This window comes from Trematosphaeria pertusa (assembly GCF_010094035.1).
Source record: "Trematosphaeria pertusa strain CBS 122368 unplaced genomic scaffold BU26scaffold_5, whole genome shotgun sequence".
In the NCBI taxonomy this organism is placed as follows: Eukaryota; Fungi; Ascomycota; class Dothideomycetes; order Pleosporales; family Trematosphaeriaceae; genus Trematosphaeria; species Trematosphaeria pertusa.
The window spans coordinates 1,396,570-1,416,722 of record NW_022987216.1 but is presented as its reverse complement, the minus strand read 5'-3'; the positions used below and the strand labels follow the sequence as shown (position 1 = coordinate 1,416,722).

General features: G+C 56.5%; 7 protein-coding genes across 7 annotated transcripts; 1 reads left to right on the top strand and 6 right to left on the bottom strand.

The window, feature by feature from the left end:
* Positions 1-212: 212 nt before the first annotated feature.
* BU26DRAFT_275158 (PLC-like phosphodiesterase) lies at positions 213-3,989 on the bottom strand. Its single transcript, XM_033821434.1, has one exon. The coding sequence runs from the start codon at positions 3,893-3,895 to the stop codon at positions 485-487; it is 3,411 nt and encodes a 1,136-aa protein (XP_033686042.1). The 5' UTR covers positions 3,896-3,989; the 3' UTR covers positions 213-484.
* A 2,606-nt stretch (positions 3,990-6,595) lies between these two features.
* On the bottom strand, positions 6,596-9,141 carry BU26DRAFT_274936 (uncharacterized protein). The gene is made up of 2 exons (XM_033821430.1): positions 8,609-9,141; positions 6,596-8,539 (listed from the first exon to the last, which is right to left on the bottom strand). The coding sequence occupies exons 1-2, from the start codon at positions 8,970-8,972 to the stop codon at positions 6,687-6,689; spliced, it is 2,217 nt and encodes a 738-aa protein (XP_033686041.1). The 5' UTR covers positions 8,973-9,141; the 3' UTR covers positions 6,596-6,686.
* BU26DRAFT_275099 (uncharacterized protein) lies at positions 9,058-9,982 on the bottom strand. Its single transcript, XM_033821432.1, has 3 exons — positions 9,647-9,982; positions 9,526-9,570; positions 9,058-9,452 (listed from the first exon to the last, which is right to left on the bottom strand). The coding sequence occupies exons 1-3, from the start codon at positions 9,749-9,751 to the stop codon at positions 9,144-9,146; spliced, it is 459 nt and encodes a 152-aa protein (XP_033686040.1). The 5' UTR covers positions 9,752-9,982; the 3' UTR covers positions 9,058-9,143.
* An 810-nt stretch (positions 9,983-10,792) lies between these two features.
* Positions 10,793-11,577, bottom strand: BU26DRAFT_274970 (uncharacterized protein). The gene has a single exon (XM_033821431.1). It carries the CDS (start codon positions 11,355-11,357, stop codon positions 10,884-10,886), a length of 474 nt encoding a protein of 157 aa, XP_033686039.1. The 5' UTR covers positions 11,358-11,577; the 3' UTR covers positions 10,793-10,883.
* On the top strand, positions 11,115-12,866 carry BU26DRAFT_274889 (HAD-superfamily hydrolase). Its single transcript, XM_033821429.1, has one exon. It carries the CDS (start codon positions 11,529-11,531, stop codon positions 12,816-12,818), a length of 1,290 nt encoding a protein of 429 aa, XP_033686038.1. The 5' UTR covers positions 11,115-11,528; the 3' UTR covers positions 12,819-12,866.
* Positions 12,867-17,266: 4,400 nt separating this feature from the next.
* Positions 17,267-18,651, bottom strand: BU26DRAFT_274842 (uncharacterized protein). Its single transcript, XM_033821428.1, has 2 exons — positions 18,017-18,651; positions 17,267-17,963 (listed from the first exon to the last, which is right to left on the bottom strand). Exons 1-2 carry the CDS (start codon positions 18,348-18,350, stop codon positions 17,458-17,460), a joined length of 840 nt encoding a protein of 279 aa, XP_033686037.1. The 5' UTR covers positions 18,351-18,651; the 3' UTR covers positions 17,267-17,457.
* Positions 18,436-20,045, bottom strand: BU26DRAFT_274835 (uracil-5-carboxylate decarboxylase). The gene is made up of 2 exons (XM_033821427.1): positions 18,973-20,045; positions 18,436-18,927 (listed from the first exon to the last, which is right to left on the bottom strand). Exons 1-2 carry the CDS (start codon positions 19,898-19,900, stop codon positions 18,764-18,766), a joined length of 1,092 nt encoding a protein of 363 aa, XP_033686036.1. The 5' UTR covers positions 19,901-20,045; the 3' UTR covers positions 18,436-18,763.
* Positions 20,046-20,153: the final 108 nt, after the last annotated feature.

The window sequence follows — 20,153 nt, the reverse complement described above, 5'->3', positions numbered from 1 at the left end:
CCGAAACAACGACAGAGATCACTGGCAGAGACGATGCATGTCTGCCCGATGAGACGGCGAAGATCAACGAGGAGATGCGAGAGGCGGGGGAGAAAGTCGCGTTTGCCGAGGTGGTAACTTGGAGGGGTACTCGCGACGTGGTCCTTCGCTTCGATGCGGTTCGGTAAATGGTCAGTGGTAAATCGCGCTCCTCGTGATGTTTCCTTGGAATTGCTCGCAGCGTCGTCGTCGTGTGTGTTTTATCCCAACAGGGTATGCGGATCGAGCTGCCCGTTCCCGCATCGCCCCGCGGCATGGCATGATCCAAGTGCGACGGCGACCCGATAATACGCTGAAAACGCCAGACAGAAACCATGGACAAATGAAAAATGTATGATACAACACGGCTGGTCCCTGCTCTAGTGACGTGATAGGGTTGCAAGGGATAGCGTTTGTCCGTCGTCAGCTGGAGGCAGGGTGCGTCGGGTACATTCACAGAGTAACGCTATCGTTCGAAAGTGCTGCTGCGACTAATGAGATCGAGGTCCGACTCTCTGGATTCGCTGTTGGTGCGTTCCTCCTTCCGCCGCTTGCGCTCGCTGGGGGCTCGGATCAAACGCTTGATGAAGCTACCACTCGACTTCGTGTTGGAGGGCTCTTGCAGGGGACTGATAGGCTCCATGGAAGGCGTGCGGGAGCCGGCAAGCGGGAGCGGTCCGGGACGTGCATCCACCACATCCTGCTTTTTGATCTTGCAGAACAGCCGGGAGAATAGGTATTGCTCGCCATTGGCGTCGAATAGGGGAAGATGGCGGTAACCCTGCTGAATGCTGCTGAGCTTCGCGGTGAAGGAAGCCAAAGGTGCATTGTCGGTCAGCTTCCCATCGAGCGTGTTCCAGACGGTCCAACGCACAAAGACGAGGTCAGGGTATCTTGTCGTGACTTTCATTTCGATCTCATCTTTGAACTCCGGGTTATATCCGTTGCCTTCGACGATGCGAGTCCTTTTCTTAAGCGGACTGCCAATGCCAGAGAGCCCGTCGCGGGCCGAAGCATCCTGGCCGCCGACCCCAGTTGCGTTGGGTCCCATGTCTTCGGCGCAGTGCATTTCAAACTCAATGTAGGGGCTGATGTTAGCTTCGGCAGGAAGCCCTCTAGGTCTAGGAAGCTGTTGGGCGGAGATGATCTGAACCGTGAATCTGACTTCCTTCTTCGGTGCCCTCCTGTGGCCGACCACCGGCACCTGATCTTCCAGACGCAACTCTGCGGGCTTGAGCACATAGCCGGTGCGATCGTCGCCACCGGCAAACATGGCCTCGTTCAGTTGCTGCCCGAGATCGTATGTTTGCCAATTCAGCGCACACATCTGGACGCCACGTCGCCAGAACCTTAGCGGATCGAAGTTGGAGGAATTGATCCGGAAACCTCCGGGGTAGACTCGCATGAGGCATCGCATGTTGTGCTCCTCAAGAAGTTGTTTCTCGCGTGCGCCGGGTCTGGTGAGCCTATCAAACACGCGCTCGTTGAAGGATATTACATGGTTGAAAGTGTTGGCGTCGTGCGCAGCGAAATCCATAAACTTGATTCCTCGCGTGTACACGCCAAGGTCGCCGAGCATCTTGATGATATTGCTGGTTTTCGACTTCTTAGTCCTCCTCTTGTCCTTGTCCTCGGCGGCGGTGGCATGTGGGCTATCGCTGTCCTCGGCGGAACTTATGAGAGCGGGCGTGAGGGCAGTGTTGTTCGTAGAGGTAGTAGAAGTGCGAGGTGACGCCCAGAAGGTAGTAGTACGCTCCGGCGGGCTCATTGAAGGAGGACTGGAGATGAGTGGCGAGTTCGGAATGAAGTTGTCATTTAGCTGCACTGGACGTGACCAGGGCGAGCTGAAGCTGCGTTCACGCTTGCGGTTCGACAGCTCGTTTGCCAGCGCCTTGACGTCCAGCTCCTCGGCCGCAGCTTTGACCTTGATTAGGATCCTGTGCTTCAGATCTTCGGGTGACGGCAGAATCATAGAGTCCCAATCGAGCGGCTGAAGCACCAGCTTGTCGCCAAACTCCTCACCCATTATGTTCACCATTTCCTGCTGCTGAGCAGTGCAGCAGTGAACTTCGAGAGAAAGGATCAATGGATAGGGAGTCGCATCAAAAGCATACTTGTCGACGACCTTGATCACGTCGCGAAACAAGATGCTCTTGGTGAAGGTGCGCCCGTGCGAGACAATAGGCTTGTCGTTGATACCATCCCAGCAGTCAATTTCGAGGCATCGGCAACCCTTCTGAAGCGCGGCAATGTAAGCCTCAGTGCTAGACTCGCCGACCACCTGGCGGCCAAGCAGATAGGTATTGTGTGAGCTCGAGATGTAATACTCGTTGAGCGGTCGAGTGTGATGCAAGGTAGGGCTGTTAGGCTTGAATATCGAGTTCACCTCTGACGTGAGGTACGTCTGGAAGGCAGGGAAGTTCATAGTCAGAGGCAGTGGAATTTCACCGCCGTCGGTGGGTGTTGTTTTGGAGGACCTCGTGCTAGCACGTGCATACTTCTCGAAAGTTGCTGTCCAGTGCTCCACATCCGCGTCTACGTCCACGCCCTGTTCTCGCCGAAGGAATGCGAAGAACGTTTGCATGTCCATACCAGAGTGCGGCTCAGGCGTGAACTGCTTGTATATCTGCTTGATGTCCTTCCGTTCCTTCAGCCGTCTGACGAAGTAGAGAAATTGGCTTTGGGTGAGATAACCCTTGCGGTCGGTATCGGCCTTGTCGAAGTACGTACGGAGAGTGTGTTCCGAACAGTTTATATGCAGGCTGCGGCACAGCTGGATGATGCCGGGAAGGTCCATCGACTCATCCTCCTCGCGATGATCCTGCCCGTTGAAGCGCTTCTTCATTTCGCGTTGCCAGACGAGCTTCGCACTCTTTTCGGCGAAGCCTAGCAATCCCGCCATCATGTCAATCCGGTTCCGAGACACGGATTCGAGTGTCTGCGTCCACATGTTGAAGACGCCGACGTCCGGAGCGATCAGATGCATCGTTTTTGTCTTTCCTTTTGAACGACTTGTATCGGAGTAGACGATAGTGAGCCAGTAAGGTTCCCAGTTCTCTGAATAGTCCAGCTCTTCACGATAATGCTTGGCGTCGGCTCCCGTCCGGAGATCCTTGACGTCGTCAATGTAGAAAGACTTGGACGGCCGCGACGGGTCCCAAAACACCTTTGCCGAGTCCAGGTCGAGGCACAAGTTAATCTCCTTCTTCTCCTTCTTGGTGATCTTCTTGAGCAGGGTTCCCTGTTCCAATCTTGAATTCCGCTTTGGAGCCACCACGGTCGACGAGGGTATGGAGCTGATGCTGTGCCGGCTGGAGGTGGCGGAGGTGGTAGAGATGCCCAGGCCGTCGACGGACTCAATATTGTCGTCTACAGCCTCTTCCTCCTCCTCGAATTGGTAGGTGTCGAGGTCGGACAGCTCGAGAGCGGATTCGACAGCGGTCTTGCTGTCGCTTCGCCTGCGCATAATAACCGGGCCGGAACTTTTGTCGCGCTGGGCAGCCGACCCATTGCGTCGGAACTTGCTCGGTATGCCTTGGGCACCGCGACTGACTCTTCGTATAATGCCTGGCCCCCTGCTCAGGGCCTCTGCCATGGCGTTAGGCGAGGAAGTTGGCGGTGTCGACAGGGGCGGCGGCGGGAGCAGCGACTCGGGAAGAGTGTAGGAGGGCACGGCGGGGAGGGAGCAGCTCGAGAGAGGCACCATGCCTTCGGGCGTGGATTGGAGGCTGCCATTGCCAAAGTGCGAGGCATTGCTGGCCGGGCTGCCGCGCGAGGAGGGAATGCTAATGGCGGCAGTCATGCGTGCAAAGGACGGCTGCGGCGAGGGCATGCGAGGCCGCGAGACGCGGAGGTGGTCGCCATTGAGGAAGGACATGGCGGAGGTGAGGCGAGGAGAGGAAACGAAACAGAGGGCTGTTCTAATTCGTCGTCATGCTGGGAGCAAACGGAAGGTGCGAATGGGCAGCTCGCGCGCCACGGCGGAGGGCAGCAGGAATGGAGAAGCAGAAAAAAAACAGCCGGCTGTATGGTGGGAGGGAGACGGAGACGGGGCTAGCAATAAAGCATGACAGCGGGCGGGTGCAGGAGCGGTGCAGCCGCTTTGGGACCGCGAAGCGCGGTGCGCGAAGAGCACGACGATATTGCCGGCCCTGGACGACTGCGCGAAGACGCGGTCAGCTGGGTTGCGATTACAGTTGCTTGCGTGCAGCGGCGTGCAGGGCGAGGGACCAGGGTGGAGGGCGTTCGGAGCACGCGCGCGTGGTGGTGGTGTGGGGGTCAGGCAGCGAGGGCGAAGTCAATGGAGGCGGCGGAGCGGTGCGTGTAAGTAAGTACCTGGGTAGCCGGTACAGGGACGAAGGTGACTGCTGTGTTTTCTCAACCCCCAAACCCACCAGTACGCAGCACACGCCCAGCGGCTACAGAGACGGCGCCGCCCCTGGGCAAGCATCGTGGCCTGATGCTGCCGGGTGTCGTTGCCGCTTTGTTCCTCGAGCTCCCAGTCGCGCTGTCCACAGCCGCGGGCCCGCCTTCCCTGCTAGCTCTGAAACGCCGCGCAGCGGCCTCCGAGTGATGACGTTGTGCGCCCAATTTATTATTTCCCCAGGGCTGTCTGCCTGAAAATCTCCGTGCCGTCAGGCCGCTGCAGACACCGACAGAAGACTCAGACAGCAGACTCCAGAGCGCGCAGCAATCACCACCGCCTGCGCGCCGGCGGCACAGCTCTGCTCGCTGTGATGAGACTCATTACCGCTGTCGCCGCGCCCGCTGCCGTGCCTTCCGGGGAGGGGGCCGGCGCAGTGAGATGGCTAACGAGCAAGGCTGAGTACGCGATGGGCCTTGGACTTCGGCGGCCGTTTAATAATAGCCAGTCACCCAACGCGCGCTGCTCCTCCGCCGCCTCACCTCTGGGCCGTAAACCGCGGCGGATGTATGTACTGACACAGGACACGGTAGATACGGGTACGAGCAAGCAACCTCGGACTGCCTGTGCATCCTCATTTGGCGCCGCCGCCGTCTGCCTGATCTGGCCTCACCGACACCTCGTCGTCTGGCGGCCGTCTGCGCGCCATGACTGTGCCAGCCAGCCGGCCATATTTCCTCGGCGGGCAATCATGGCCCAGCCCGCCCGCAGCCGTCGCCATGCCGCGAGCTCGTTGGCCGGAGCGCGGCCCGGTAAGAGTGATGAAAAGCTGACCATCAAACGCGCAGCCAGCGAGTCGTTGCAGCGCGCGAGCAGCAGAAGCCAGGAGCCAGCAGCCCCGAGCCAGAAGCCCCATCCGAGGCGGCTCCGGTTGCCCACACACGTGGCGCCGTCCCTCCGTCATCGAAACCGTGCGAAGCCGGCTGTTTGGTTTAGGTTGGGGTTGCCCCTGTCGCCGATCCCTTGTCTTCCCTCGCGGCTGTCGACGGCGCACCCCCCAACGCTCCGCCGTCTCAAGCTGTGAACACTGCGATGAAGAAGGTTTTGGCGCCTGCACGCTGCCATGGGCCCATCCAGCCTGACGCACGCTCCATGCCGCTGTCGCTGCTGTTGCTGCTGCGTCCTGCGCGAAACAGAATGCGCCCGCGGCGACATGTTGCCGCAGCCCTGCTCCGTATCCCCACTGTGAAAGCGCTCCTGCAATGCAATGCAGAGCAGTCGCGTGACGAGCCCTGTTCCAAGGCTTCTTCTGGAAGGACATTCTCCATCAGCAGGATTTCCACCCCTGAGCGCGGCCGCGAATCATTACATGCCCTCTCCACAAATCAGCCGCCTTGCTCCCATCTTGGGATCCCCAGGATATCCCGAACTGGTCACATGGACTGCAGGCGGTGTGATACATCTCCTTTTTTCGTTTTGCGCCCAATCATCTCCCTCGCTCTTCCATTTTTCCAGCACGCCATCTGGTGTGCCTTTAATGCGCTGGCCGATATGGACATCTCAGTATGCGCCCTCGCATGCCCACTTCGACCCCTCCGCGTCAGCTGAATGCCCACACAGCTCCGCACGTCTCCACTGGGTGCATCTGCATGCGCAATGGCTGGACGGGCGCGTTCCAGGCCGCCTTAGATTTTGAATGCGAGTTCCTCTCTCGGCACAGCACGGCCTACCCGGCCCTGTGTCACCTAGCCGCCTCCGACAGCTGTAGCGCTCGCACGTATCTCCCTCTGCTCCGACGTCTCACGAACACCTGGATGACATGCATACGCAGAAACGCCAGGAAGAAGCAATCAAAAGCCAGGATTGACCGGACTGTGGCTCGCTGCAATGCGCGTCGGCGCGCTCCTCTCGGCGTGCTGGCCGCCTATCCAGTGTCGTGACAGGAGGATGTGTCTCAAGATCCAGCAGCGAGCCTCTCCGATCTGCTGCGGCTCAAGGGGTTGCCCCGCGAACACAACCCAATTAGGTGGACGCGACGACCACGAGAATATTTTGTTGCACACGAGCTCAGCTGAGCGCATCTCGCAGCGACACCGAGGCTTCACCAATTGTTGAGGCGTCATGCCATGTTCAAATTCCTATTTATTATCCCATCGGATCGCCATCGACAAATGAAGAAAGCCGCAGACCGCCAATAGCATCGCTCCTCAGACGACGAGATGCTGCTTAGGCATGAAAGTGAGGCAAACGAAAATCTTGAGAGTCCCATGTAACACCACGTCTCGAATTAAATGCAGCATGCTCGCTATATCCTGTCGGGATCCACCAAATCCAAGCCGTGTTCGCTGCTCACCGGGATCTCGTATATGGACGGATGTTCGCTCCTCGCCTGAACCCGCCCGAAACGATCGTTTCTGCAGCCATATCGCCGCTCCAGGCCATCGTGGAACGCCCTCAGGTCACCGGAAGTCCGCGAAGGACTAGCATCAACGTCGTAGGACACGTTGTTCAGTAGAGATGTATGAGTCACCGACATTTCTCCGAAACCGCTGAACTCAGCCGTCTGCAGAGCTTTGTTGCTCTCTTCACCTTCCCTCGATCCCTGTAGAGGACCGACGGCATTGCGTCGTGGTAGGGGGGATGTAATCAGCGGTGGCATGGACCCTGGAGACGTTTGAAGTAGTGCGCGGCTTGCTGCATCTCGTACGCTATCGCTCGCGCGTGAGGTAAGTCCAGATACCGATTGGAACGGTGTTGAGCTGAGCGATGCGACAGCAATAGAGGACGGAATCAATGTCTCTGATTTCCTCTCTTGTTCCTCTCCGTACTCGTCGTGCGTAGTGTCAGATGCTGGAGCATTGTCGCTTCCGAAGACCATTCTCCGCCACAGTTTCTCGCTTTCATCCTGGTCCTTCTTTGCAAGACTCCTACCCCGCTTGCCCTCATTATGCATGCGAGTCCGTGTCGCAGAGGTCTCGCTATCCCGTGTAATAGAAGGCAAAGAGGCGGAGACGCAAGAAGATGAAGTAATGCATGTTGGTTCGCCTTGGGTGGCATGTTGTGACCAGGGCGTGGGCTCAGAATCTCGATCCCGAGATGGCTTCCGGTGTTGATGGGTATCCGTTTTGTCAATCAAGGACAGGTCGAATGCTGATGAGTGGCTTGAGCCATTGTCGGAAATAGGAAGCAAGGACCTCCAAGGCCCATCATCGACGATCCCAGAGGGGTGCGCGAAAGCCCCACTGAAATCCGGGTGTTTCTTCCCACTGCCCTTTCCACGCGGCCGTGCATTAGCCGAATCATGGGCACGAATTGTATCAACGGTCGCGTTACCATCCGATGCCTGCGCGTCCTCAATCTCTGGCTGGGGCTCGGAGGTGTGGTTGAAGACAAGTCGCAGAGGGCCAATGACGCCTCCAATACGCTGCGTGATATAACAGCCTGAAATGGCGTCATTCTCTTGCGAGCTCTGCCCGAAGGAAGTATTCTCTTGGGAAGGCTTGTAGTGGGTGCAGTCATGTCCAGCTCCCTCTCCTTCATTGCGCTCTCCCAAACAGCGTTCAACTTCGCCCTCTCCGTCGGGGGGAATGGAGCGAACTGTTGGTTCACCCCGCAGACGTCGGAAGGCGGCGCGGGCTCGCGAGTGCACCCCCACGAACACCCTTGGATTTTGGTCGTCACTCGGCGCTGGCTGCACTCGCTGTCCCTGGGCAGTATGCAAGTCTTCATTGTCAAAGAGCATAGTATCAGAAGACTCATCGCGGGACACTCCCACCCCAAGCGAACGGGAACCCGCGGAGGGGCGTTGTGTGGGCGTTAGATTGGCCAATGCATCCGTCCCGATTCGGATCCTGATATCCTCATTTTGGAGCGCGCCGCGCATGTACAATCCGGGATGATTGCTGCCTTCATCCCGTGCCAGGCGCGGCACGAGCCTGTGGCGGGTGCTCTGCAGCGTCGTTGCCGCGCGATGGTCCTTGATCTTTCTGCGTTTCCCTATCTTATCCTTTTCTTCGCTTGATTGAAAGTGCATCGAGACGGGCTTTGGGCGTGTTAAGCCTGCCCAATCCCCTTGCTGCAGCAATCTTCTTCTTCTGGCCTCTAGGAGTCCCTCCTCAGCGTCAGCGTCGGTCGCGTCCTTTTCCCTTTTCGGCCCGCCTGCGTGGTGCATAAGCAATGGTAGAAGACGGGTTGCGAACTCATCGGTGAGGTTAGATTATTACTTACTGCTTATCGCGGGCTGAGTGGTTGTGGTCGCATCAAGACGTCTCTTTCGCGAGCTTTCCTCAGCAAGGGTGCCCGTCTCAGCTCCGGGTTCATCACGAATGAGTGGCGACTTTGCTCTGCTGCGTCTGTCTCTGAGCGTCTTGCTGTGGCCGGTGTGACGAACAGACCTGGAACTCGGCGGCGGTAACCGGCCACCCACGCTGGCATCTTCGTCCTGGAAAAAGCCCGGGCGGAACGAGGCGGCGGGCGCGTTGGGAGCATTTTGCAGCTGAGTACGGGCCCGGGCGAAGTGAGCTTTCTGCTTCTGGACGACGCCTTTGTTTGCCTGCTTGGAGCGTTGCAGACTGCCGCCGGTCCAATTCATTCTCGCAGTCGACCAGTCGTCCCCGGGCAGGGCAGGTGTGATGGAGAGTCGGGGAAGATGCGTGGTGAGAGGTGGCAGTCGAGCGTTGCCTGCGCCTGCCCTCCGGCGCACTCTTCGCTCCTTCCCCAGCCGCCTTGTCCGCCCACCTCGCCTGGGCAACCGCCATCAGACCTACGTGCATCTCCTCCCTCTCTTCCAAGTGAGCACCGTCTGATTTGGACAGATGGCCGCGGCCGCGGATGCCATCCGATTTGCCGTGCCGCCAGTATCGAGCTGCGTACCGCCGACAGCGCAGCTAGCCGCCGCTGAGTACACTCCAGAGCCTCGTTGAGGTCTCCTATGCAGTCCCATGCGGGGAAATGTGGAGAGGACGTGGAGCCTGGGCAGACCCTGCGCCGAATACCCGTGGCGATCAATCTCGAGACAATTTGGGGAAGTGGGAGGGAGGGAGGACGGCCATGTTGGAATCGCTCCCTGAAGCTGCCCCGGTTCAGTCCCCATGCTTCAACTCCAACCTCTCCTAGACACTCATCTGGAGACCCGGGGGACGCACCCGCGGAGTCCTACACAAATGCCAACCGGTTCGGTGCGGGAAAAGCTTTACACCGTGTGGATCCCAGGTCAGGAGTCTATGAAAACACTTGAACAGTACGCTTGGGAAGTACCTAGCTCACATGGCAGACTCCTAGTGTCCTATCCCAAGCGATCCCAGCTGTCCAGCACGCTCTCGAGAATTCACGATGCCGACCGCCCTTCATAAGCCCAGCTCTACGTCGCATTCCCCAACCCACAGACCGGCGGTGAAGGCGATACTCCAGTTTTTTGATAACGTACTCCACGGCCGGGCGGGTAATGGCTGGACAGGAGCGCTTATTCCTGCAGGAGATTACACTGGAGAAGATCCACTCTTCGGGCGCCCTGCAGCTTCCTCTGCTCCGTTACATCCACAGTCAATCTGACCTCGCATCCGAAAGTTGCAAACGCAGCAGCTCACCGCCATCCCATACTCCACGCAGGTGTTTGCTGTGCGAGCCGGGGAGAGTCGCCGCCGGAGCCGCGCGAGCGCTGCACGAAGATCTCATTCTCCTGCACAGCGTCCTTTCCAGGACACCACTGAAGAGCCCGAGCTAGACGCTTACGGCCGCCGCTGCAGACATTCTGACGCTGTCAATTCTTAGAGACCGCCAAGTCGAGATACTGTCCGGTGAGAGTGGGCGATAATGTACAACTGGATGTACAGTGATGTCAAGCGTTCTCGAATTGGGTCTATTGTGGGTACCTCTTCGGCTTCAAATCCACCCGAATGAGACTTTGGCCTGGCCCCTTCATGCGGGATATATGTCGAATCCTGCCTGTAGCAGAGCAAGTCAACATCGCCATGTGAAGGGTGCGATAAGGAATTCTGCAGTGGAGTGACATCATTTTCCCTCACGACCTTCGATCAGCGCGGCTTGGGCTTTCCAAAGCCACGCAGGCAATAGAGTGGCAACGAGTATCAGAATTGCTGCGAATTTTGCGAATTTTGTCGCCAACCGTCGCTTTCTGCGACAAGAGAGGAGTGCCACAACTCTCAGCCTCAAGTTTCCCCTTTCGTCGCCCGTTCACCGCCGGGTGGGCGCAAGGTCGCCGATGGTTCCGTCTCGGCGCAGAATGCGCGCCGAAGCGTACCGGATCATTCTCGCGCGACGTGATTTGGAAGGCAACTGCCATGCCGATCTGAACGCCCATCAGGGCCTCATCCGCTCGGGTGCAACATTGCCCCTGGTGTTCCTGACGGAGTTCCTTCGAAAGGGAGAGCCGACCGAGGCTAGGCGCCCGTTTTGAGGCATTTTGGCGAGAGCCCACTCCATGGCGTCATCATCCTCCAGACTTTTCTCAACGTATCCCAGTATCCCACGAAAAGCGCGGCCGTCAAACACATGGTGGTGCAAGGGCCCGGCTCTTGTACAGTGCTGTACTCCGTTCCAACTGGTTCTGACTTGGCTGCGTCTGTCGCCGATTACCCGCATCTATTGAAGACATCAAATAAGATGCGCGAAGCAAAGCACAAGCTCTAGCACATGCCAAAACCCGGCTGACTCCAGGCACCGTTGTTAGATCTTCAGGGCTTGCTACAGGTTCGGCTTTTCCCAGCTCGAGGCCTCTATCGGTACTATGACGCAAATGTCTCCACTGTGTTGAGATGCGTTTGATAAGCTCTATCTGCAGGGACCGGCGCCAATGTCGATGGCGAGCGCACATCCACCATGCTAGCAGTGCACTGTCTATACGAAAGTCTGCCGGACAGCGTTTGCCATTGTTGTGTATAAGAGGCGGGGAGTCTTCCTTCTCGCCGACACCTGAAGTGTCATCCATCTCCACGGTCTCCACTCTTCTCTCCGCCATTCTGAGGGGTTTCTAGAGCTTCCCCAATTTTCATTTACTTGGTCGTCTTTAAGACAACCCTTTCCCCCGCAGAACCCGGTGTTCTTTCCCTACGCCCTCCGCTCTCCGCCTTCACTCAGAAAACCATATCTTCTGAGCATCGTACCATTCACTCCTGTCTTATTCGCCACCATGTCCGCACCCTCGCTTGTCGTTCCTCCCGCAGGCAGCCGCTATGCACGGCGCCTCTCTTCAACAGAGGCCACAAGCGAGTCAATCCAGATGGGCCCAACAGTTGTCGTACCCCCTAAACACCTCATGGCGCCCTCCGACGCAGCCGAAGTCGCAACCGCCTTGGAGTCTGCGAGACATCGCGTCGAATCAGCCGCCAGCCCAGGGACTCCGCCCACTCCTCCCGAGACCACCGTTACCGACAAGTATGCTTTCGCATTCGATATTGACGGCGTCTTAATCCGAGGCGGAAAGCCCATTCCAGAGGCGGTCGAGGCTATGAAGGTCCTCAATGGCGAGAATGAGTACGGGATCAAGGTGCCGTATATCTTTGTTACCAACGGCGGTGGCAAGACCGAAGCCGAACGCTGCATTCAGCTAAGCCAGCAATTGGAAATCGAGGTGTCCCCCGGCCAATTCATCTGCGGACATACGCCAATGAGGGAGATGGCGGAACGCTACAACACAGTCCTGGTCGTTGGTGGCGAGGGCGAGAAGTGCCGCCACGTAGCTGAAGGCTACGGATTCAAGGACGTTGTCACACCCGGAGACATCATCAAGGACAACCAAGATACCACGCCCTTTAGGAAGTTGACCCCAGACGAGTACAAGAACTCGCGAGCAAGAAACTTCGCAGAGGTCGAAATAGAAGCTATCTTCGTCTTTGCCGACTCGCGTGACTGGGCCTCTGACCAGCAAATCATTCTAGATCTCCTCATGTCGAAGGGAGGATATCTAGGCACGAGGTCGGAGAATTTCGATGAGGGTCCGCCGGTCTTTTTCAGCCACAACGATGTTGTCTGGTCCACTAGCCACGATCTTACCCGCATCGGCATGGGCGCGTTGCGCGTGAGCGTGGAAGCTATGTTCAAGGCCGTCACGGGGAAAGATCTCAAGACTACCGCCTTCGGCAAGCCCCAGATCGGCACCTTTGAATTCGCTACTCGCCTTCTACAGCAGTGGAGGAAGGATACCCACGGCATCGATTCTCCCCCGGACACAGTCTACTTCGTTGGTGACACTCCTGAATCTGACATTCGGGGCGCCAATGAATTCGATAACCACACCGATAACAGCTGGTATTCCATCCTCGTCCGGACTGGCGTCTTTCAAGAAGGTACCAAGCCACGCTTCCAGCCAAAGGCCACCGTCGACAACGCCCTTGACGCGGTCAGGCACGGTATGGAGCGCGAGTACAAGAAGGCGTTGCGTGCGAGCATGCAGGAGACGGGTGTTATTGTGGAGGAGTAAACGCACACACTGGGCAGCACAGGAGTCGGATTTCCTTCGGGCATAGCATCCGGCGTTTGGGTCTCCTTTCTTTTCCTATTCTCACAAGCATAATGGCTATATCGCCTTGCAGCCGTACATGGTACATTGTCTCCTTAGATGGATGATTGAATTTTGATACCACCTGGGCAGACAACATGTCACCGCGACTGCTTTTCTCACGACTTTACGCAGAATCAACCAGGTACCATAGGTAGAATACACCCGGTATAGAATGATTTGGAGTAATTTCTTGCTCCGGCTTGGTCCTTCCATATTTGTACTCATTTCTCCTCTTTTATATCTGCATCCCTCGCCTTCATTTGCAACGGCGCCCGCATAGCTGCAGGTCGCCGTATTCTTTAAAACCTCAATACCTGTGTCCACCAAAGATGGTACCCCTTGGGCCGATAGTCCGGCATTCCAGTTGTTCCTGTTCCGATCTACCCGGCGCATTATTCATGCGACAGGGGAACCTTTCCGCTCCCGACTAGCTCACCCTTCAACCTGCGCTCGCGTCCCTCATCCGATAACTCCCTGCTCGACTCCTATCGGCCCGACTTGTTCCCCAAGGCTTACATAATGGTAGATGTCGAGCCACATTCGCGGCCACACTCCCGGCCACACTGACGCTTTCGCGCCTCCTAGCCCTTTCACTCCCAATCCAAAACGCCCTCCAGATCCCCCTTTCCTATGCGTTTGATTGCTCGTGCTGCGGTACTTCGTATCCGCGTATACAGGATCAAAACGGCTCGCTTGCCGGCCTCCGATACAGCAAATTTCGAGAAGGTTTCGAGAAGGCGGCGAGGAAGAGGCGCGCGAGCCCCTTTCATCAAACTTTCCAGAAAACGCTCCGGCGTGCGGCTGGGACGCGTAGGCACGCTGCACTACGCTTCCGCGCGTTTAGACTTGCGACGATGGACCTGGGGAGGATCTAGCAAGCGATCTAGGGGATTCCCAGGACTGATAAGGGTGGAGCGGCACGTAGTGCTTGTGGTGCTTGTCAGTCGTCAAGGTGTCAGCCCTGCGAAGCATCCACATCTCTTCCAGTAGTGGTGCCCCCAGCCCAGGGAATCCCGCGCGAGTTGCTGCATCTTGGACGCGGATGTCCAGGACAGGATACTCCTTGCATCCATCTTTTCATGCAGCGAGGGAGACCCTACTGCGATTCCATGAGTCATTTCTCAACCGTTTTAGCCTCACGGCTGCGCAACCCCTGACCTAAGAAACCTTGCATCGCTCATCGCACGTACCTCTGATCCCGTCCTTGCGTCCCTGGACCCAGAAATCCTCACAATTCCAACCTCGCATCCAGAAGCACTACCACCCGCGGACCCTGAAATAGATGACGGCCCAGGACGCTCCCGCTTCCGCATGGTGACGGGGAGAGTGAGAGGCTAGGCGCCGTTATTCCTTCATCTCGCTATGCTCCGCTAGAGCGAGAGTTTTCGGGTTCATCAAACGAGAGGCGGTGTTTTGGAATGACGATAAGTATACGAGTACGAGGTCCCGCGACAAGGCAGCAAGGTGTCAAGAAGTGCTTGCGCGTATAATTGCGAGCTTTTTTTGAGACTGTTCTCATGTGGGTCGGGCTCCACTCTTGGGGCTGGCAAACGCGCGATGCGTAATAGGACGGTGATAGGAAAGGATAAGGTAAGGTGGGCTGGGCAGGCTGAGTGAAGGGTCCCGTGCAAATAATGACCTTAGAAATAATCAGTAAGGACACTAGATGAGAAATCTGACACTTACTACCAATTAAAGCAATTGTTAAAAGATACTGCCAGGGAAGCTCCGGGCAAAATTTTCTTCGTCCTCACTTCAGTGGTATTGGCCTCGTCTTTGGCATGTGTGAAGGCGACGTGGACGATGGGATCGAAAAGGTAGGCTTTCTGCGTCCTTGAGCGCTTACGAGTAGGTGTGTCTCCGAAAACATTCCTGCGGAACCGCTTCTTTCGAGTCTGGGGCGTCTTAAGGCGATTTGTATTCTCGTCCATCCAACATCATGGGCGACGAAGGTTGAAATCCAGGCTTTCCGCCAGACCCGCGGAATAGCCTCGCAGTTATACGAAGCCACGACACCAAAAAAAATTGAACTTTAGAGGGTGCCCTTCATCCTGGGTGCCTTGTACTGTCCACAAGCACTGTCTGAATTCTCTTCACCAACACGAGGATATCCAGTTACTAGACTTGACATCTTCTACCGTTGGCCTAGCAACGGGCGCAAGCAAGTGGAGCGTCCATCTCAACTTGAACATCGTCCATGCGAATGCTATGCTCGATTATAGCCTTATCCTTGCTGTTGTTGTAGACATTCACGAACTTGGAAGTGTTGATCTTCTTTAGAAATGGCCTGAACGTTGCCTTCTTGCCTTTGGTGAACACGAGGTACTTGTCTAGAAGTTAGAGTGAGCGGGGGCGAGGCTTGAAGCGCGATTGCTAGAAGCTGTTATGACAAAGATAAATAGAGAGAAAACGTTTTACTTACAACTGAGAACCCTGCACTGCACCAGTTCGCTTTTAGGGAGAAGACGACGCTATATTGGGCGTCGTTAGCTGCGGAAGTTGCGGCGGTACAGAGGGTAACGTTCTAGGTTGAGTAGGCAGAGCCTGAGACCGGATACGCGCAGAGAACAGATCCGCTGAAAGTGGGAGCGTCCATTGAAGAGAAGGGGTAGTAGTTCGCGATGGCTCAAAAGCCAGCGGATGTGACAGTGGCCTTGGAGTTGAGATGTACAGCCCTAAACAAGAAGATGGCGCAGCTAACTCGAGGTGGGGTGAGGTCCCGACAGACGGAAGGTCTTCTGAAATACGTGTTAACGTGGGTTAAAGAGAATGGCGGTTGTGGACATACCTTATGCATCCTCCGAAATCGCCCAAATCCTGATATCCAGGGTCCCTGTCATGCGAATGAACCCCATTGCGACCGCGCGGCTCTTGACAGAAAGGCCACATGAAGGCCTTGATGCGGCGAGCGCCGTGAGCAAAGTTGCTAAACATTGTGCAGTATCGTGAGTGGAGGGGTCCAGTAGAGAGAGAAGAACGGACACAGCCTCGTCTTCCCCCGGATAGACATGGAAATTACCCCGCGTGCAGAACTGAGGCGCCCTGCGGACATGGTCTGCAAGAGCTTTCTTGTTCCCCGTCCAGATTCGACAACGTGGACATTGAAAACTCGCGTGATTGCAGCCGGTGCGATCTTCAGGTGCCGTTCGACTGTCATGCGAGTGCTCAACGGGTTGCACATATAGAACAGCGAAGATCAACCCGGTGTGCTTGGCCGTTTACGGGAGTTGATGAGGAGGCGGGCGCGTTCTTGAAGACAGCACTTCAGAGTATGTAAGGCGGAGGCTAGAGTGCTTCGCGGTCTTTTGCAAAGTATACCAGGCGCCGTGACACGCCGTGAGCGCGTTCGGGCTACCATGAGGGAACAGATATAGCTTCTTCTTAAGCTCAAGCATGTATACTATGCAAGGGTATCATCATATTGAGATGCGACATAGTAAGGTCTCCGTTGATTGATACGCGGGTAATTTCAGCCGGGGAGAGAGCTGGAAACATAGCCGTGCACTCGAGCCAGAGCTGACGCGCTGCCTGCTCATGGTCGTAGGTTATAGCGGGCGGACCTGAAAACCTGTGCAGCACAACCCGTAACGACCTCCTCCTAGGTGGCGGGGGATCTGATAGAGCCGCTAGCAGCCTGATCGATGCGTCCGGACGCCCAACCGACTCAGGCGAGCCTTCAAATTTATTGACTGTCTACTGCATTGCGTTACTCAGCTTATAAAAGGTACCATATGCGTATTCCTCTGCCTGGAAACAAGGACGGCTCATATGCATTTTGTCACTCATTTGGCTTGGTTGGTCGTAATATTCCGGTGTGCGTTTCGCCCAGTATCTTATGGCGGCGAAGGCCATAGCGTAGTACATAGGAATGCCGTTTTCGACGATAGGCGGCGATATCGCACAGTCGATAATGCGCGCGATTACCTCTGCGGCTCTTCGGGGTGTGCGATCGTAAAGGACACCGCTGCACGGACTGCGGTTCATCTTGCAGGAACTGCAATCCGGGCGCGACGCCAAACCTGCCCAACGGCGGTAAGGTAGTATGCGTTGATACCGCGACGGGGGGTGTGATGACCGTTGGCGGTTTCTGTGACGCCGCCTCTAAGCCAGTGACGCGGGCGCTGAGCAGCTCAGTATAATCGTTGGGTACATGCCTATCCTCTGCGTTCGGGAACATCGCATGCTGTATGAGCGACGTGGCATGTAGAACATAATAGAGCCTGGAAAACTCCGGTGGGAGGTGAACAGATGGCGGTAGAGGCACGAGAAGGCGAGCGGCGTTATACACAGCATATATCCCACAATCGTGACCATTTTGTTGACGAAGCGAGAGGCCGTGGGTAACTCGCCATTTCCCCTAATACCGTGTCCAGTTTTCGTTCGTAGCCAGTACCAATCAGTTTGCAAGAGTCTCCGCGATGCGCAGAGTGTCTGATTCCATGTAGCCTGGCGAAGAGTTGAAGAGGGTTAGGCTCCCTGTATAGTGTAGGGCCATTGTTACCCAGTGTGAAGGCACGTTGAAGATAATAACGACTGTCTCAACGTCGTCCCGCGTAGCCTAGGGCGCTGTCTTCAGCATCAGCCTCTTAAGCGCTGGTATGTCTGTATTGCCGAACTCCAGTATTGCTTGCGCATTGGACACCCGCAGGAGACAATGGCCGTCGGCGAAGGCTCTTGAAGTTGCATGGACCGTGGTAATGAACTCCACTGACCCGGTAGTGAGCATAGCCTCCGAACGAAATGCGACGAAGTCGAACAGGGTGTAGTAGAGATTGGTACCTCCCCAGGGCACTGCGACGCCGGATTCGCCAAAACGGTGTTTCTTAAACAGGTATAGGATGCATAGCAAGGCAATTGCGAGTAGTGATCCGCTCTTGTTCCGTTCCAGCAATAGTTGCTTGGTTATTTGGAGCAGTTGGCCATTATCTTCAAGGAGAGCCGACCGCTCCTGGAGGGACTCGTCGTCAATCAAAATGACGGCATCAGGCGGGCTGGCAGCGACTTCGGGCCTATCTTCCGGCGACGTTGGCGGGGGAGTCTCATCAAGACCAAGGCAAACATCTTCTGTTGATAGATGTGTTAGCAAAAGGTGAACTAAAAGAGAAGGGGGTATATACCTTCATCTGGAATGTCCAAACTGGAAGAGACCGGCGTTGTTGCTCCAACAGCGACAGGAGTGCTGACAGGAGTGCTGACAGGAGCGGCATGAGAGGAAAAGGCTGGCGTTGTTGTCCTGGCAGCGAGGGGAGTAGGCGTTTGCGATAGAGTGCTGCAGACATTAAGAGAGTGTGATGCTGTGCTTGCTGCCCCTGTCTTCTGCCCGAGGACAAACAACCGGCGGTCTGGTGGTCGAGGAGGAAGGCCACACCTAGCCAGAGAGGAAGAGAGGTGAGAGAGAATGATGGGATGGAAAGAGGAAGGCGAGAGACAGCAGGAGTACGGTGATGGCATCGCGACTTCCCTGACCTGGAGTGGGCCTCGGGTTGAGGAAGTCGCGATGCCATCGAAGAAGAGTATAGTTGAGCAGGTAATAGACAAGAAAAGAGCGACTTAGCGCTAATCGATCTCGATGTACTCTTCCTGCTGATGGTGTAGACCTCGTGACTGGCCATGGCAATCCAAGCATCGCGGGCATAACTATCGTGATACATTACCATCATAATACATTCCGTGCCGCAAAAGCCTGTCTGGTGCGCTTCAGTGTCTAGTACGTCTTCAATTCTTCCTAGGCATGCCTCGACTCTTCTAGCACGCCCATCCCTCCCCAGCCACACGGCTTATTGTGCCCATCCAGCTTCCGCTTCTCCTCCTCAAAGCTAGCGCTATCCCTCTTCTGCCGCATCGACATCGATTCGGCGGCTGTGTTATGAATGCAATTTCAGTATTCGCACGGCGTTGTTGCCCAGCACATCCTGGGCTGCCATATCGTCCCCCTTGAATGCCTTAGAAATAGCGCCGTAGTTCGCGGTTACGCTGTGCCATTCCTTAGCGTCTTCTTCCAGCGGCGGGAAGAAGGGGTGGTCGGTGCCTGTTGCGCGTCAGCCTCCCTTCTCCTACAAGTTCCCACACTCACCGAAAAGTAACCTATCCGCCCCGGAAGCGTCGGCCGCCGCCTTCAACCCCACTTCCGAATAGATGACCGCATCGAGATAGATGTTCGTTTTTAGTATATCCCAGACGTCGCGCCGATGCTCCGTCTTCCCCTGCTTCTTTAAATGGCCATCGTGCAAAAGACAACTCTCTATCCTCCCGGCCAGAAACGGCAATGTCCCCCCGGAATGCGCAAGCAGCACATTCAACTTCTTGAACCTGTCCCACACCCCGCTCAACAGCATCCTGCTCACCGCTATCGTCGTCTCAAGCGGAAATCCCAGCGCCAGCGGAAGCACGTGACCGTACTCATTCGCTCTGGGCCCGTACACCTCTTTCGGCAGCCCGTAATGCGGATGCAGAAAGATAAGCTGCCCGTACTTCTCCAGCGCCGCGTAAACAGGATCCAGCGCCGCCTCATCAAGCCCGTTTCCCAGCCCCGACGTCCCCATTATAACACCCCGCATGTGCTTCAACCCCGCTAACCTCTGCACTTCGGCGACTATAACCGCCGTCTCCGCACTCAGCGGCAACGTGCCAAACGCATACAGCCTCCCCTCATACCTCGCGCAAATCTCCTCCACATCGTCGTTTATCTTCCGCGCCGCCTCACCCGCCTCCTCCGCGGGCAGGAAATCCAGCCACGGGTTCGCGAGCGATATCACCGACGTGTCGATCTTGTGCTGGTCCATGAACGCGATCTTCTGCGCGATGTCGTAGTACTCGGGGCCGATGGGGCGGCCGCGCGAGGTGGAGGGCGTGGAGGGGTCATCTTCGCCGGGGAGAATGATCAAGCGCGACGAGTCCGGCGCGTCGGCAAAAGTCCGTACGTAGGGGACGGTTTTGCGGGAGCGGAGGAGAGAGACGTAGGTTGGCGGGTAGATGTGTGTGTGGACGTCGACGATGGGCATTGTGGGAGCATGGGAGGGGCCTCAATTGCGGGGCTAAAGCTGCAATGGATACCGGAGAGGGCTGATTGAAGAAGAATGAAAGGAAAGTAAGACTCAATGGCGAGAATGGGCAGGTGTTTTGTTAGCTGTTGGGGGCGCCCCGCTCCACCAAAAGCTCCATCCCACCTGCCTGATTGGGTATGGTAGGTGAAGCTTGGATTTCCACGAAAGTCGACGGCTTGGTCGCCGAACATTGATCTGTGTATGGGCCATG

What these genes read in the sequence shown, in the direction of transcription:
- BU26DRAFT_275158 (XM_033821434.1), bottom strand. Translation starts at nt 3,895, where the DNA reads ATGTCCTTCCTCAATGGCGACCACCTCCGCGTCTCGCGGCCTCGCATG.
- BU26DRAFT_274936 (XM_033821430.1), bottom strand. Translation starts at nt 8,972, where the DNA reads ATGAATTGGACCGGCGGCAGTCTGCAACGCTCCAAGCAGGCAAACAAA. An exon ending in CACTCAGCCCGCGATAAGCA is followed by an intron (nt 8,540 to 8,608) that starts GTAAGTAATAAT and finishes TGCACCACGCAG; the next exon opens with GCGGGCCGAAAAGGGAAAAG.
- BU26DRAFT_275099 (XM_033821432.1), bottom strand. Translation starts at nt 9,751, where the DNA reads ATGCGACGTAGAGCTGGGCTTATGAAGGGCGGTCGGCATCGTGAATTC. An exon ending in GGACACTAGGAGTCTGCCAT is followed by an intron (nt 9,571 to 9,646) that starts GTGAGCTAGGTA and finishes CACGGTGTAAAG; the next exon opens with CTTTTCCCGCACCGAACCGG. An exon ending in ATTTGTGTAGGACTCCGCGG is followed by an intron (nt 9,453 to 9,525) that starts GTGCGTCCCCCG and finishes GAACCGGGGCAG; the next exon opens with CTTCAGGGAGCGATTCCAAC.
- BU26DRAFT_274970 (XM_033821431.1), bottom strand. Translation starts at nt 11,357, where the DNA reads ATGGCGGAGAGAAGAGTGGAGACCGTGGAGATGGATGACACTTCAGGT.
- BU26DRAFT_274889 (XM_033821429.1), top strand. Translation starts at nt 11,529, where the DNA reads ATGTCCGCACCCTCGCTTGTCGTTCCTCCCGCAGGCAGCCGCTATGCA.
- BU26DRAFT_274842 (XM_033821428.1), bottom strand. Translation starts at nt 18,350, where the DNA reads ATGCCATCACCGTACTCCTGCTGTCTCTCGCCTTCCTCTTTCCATCCC. An exon ending in TTTGGACATTCCAGATGAAG is followed by an intron (nt 17,964 to 18,016) that starts GTATATACCCCC and finishes ATCTATCAACAG; the next exon opens with AAGATGTTTGCCTTGGTCTT.
- BU26DRAFT_274835 (XM_033821427.1), bottom strand. Translation starts at nt 19,900, where the DNA reads ATGCCCATCGTCGACGTCCACACACACATCTACCCGCCAACCTACGTC. An exon ending in GGCGGATAGGTTACTTTTCG is followed by an intron (nt 18,928 to 18,972) that starts GTGAGTGTGGGA and finishes GACGCGCAACAG; the next exon opens with GCACCGACCACCCCTTCTTC.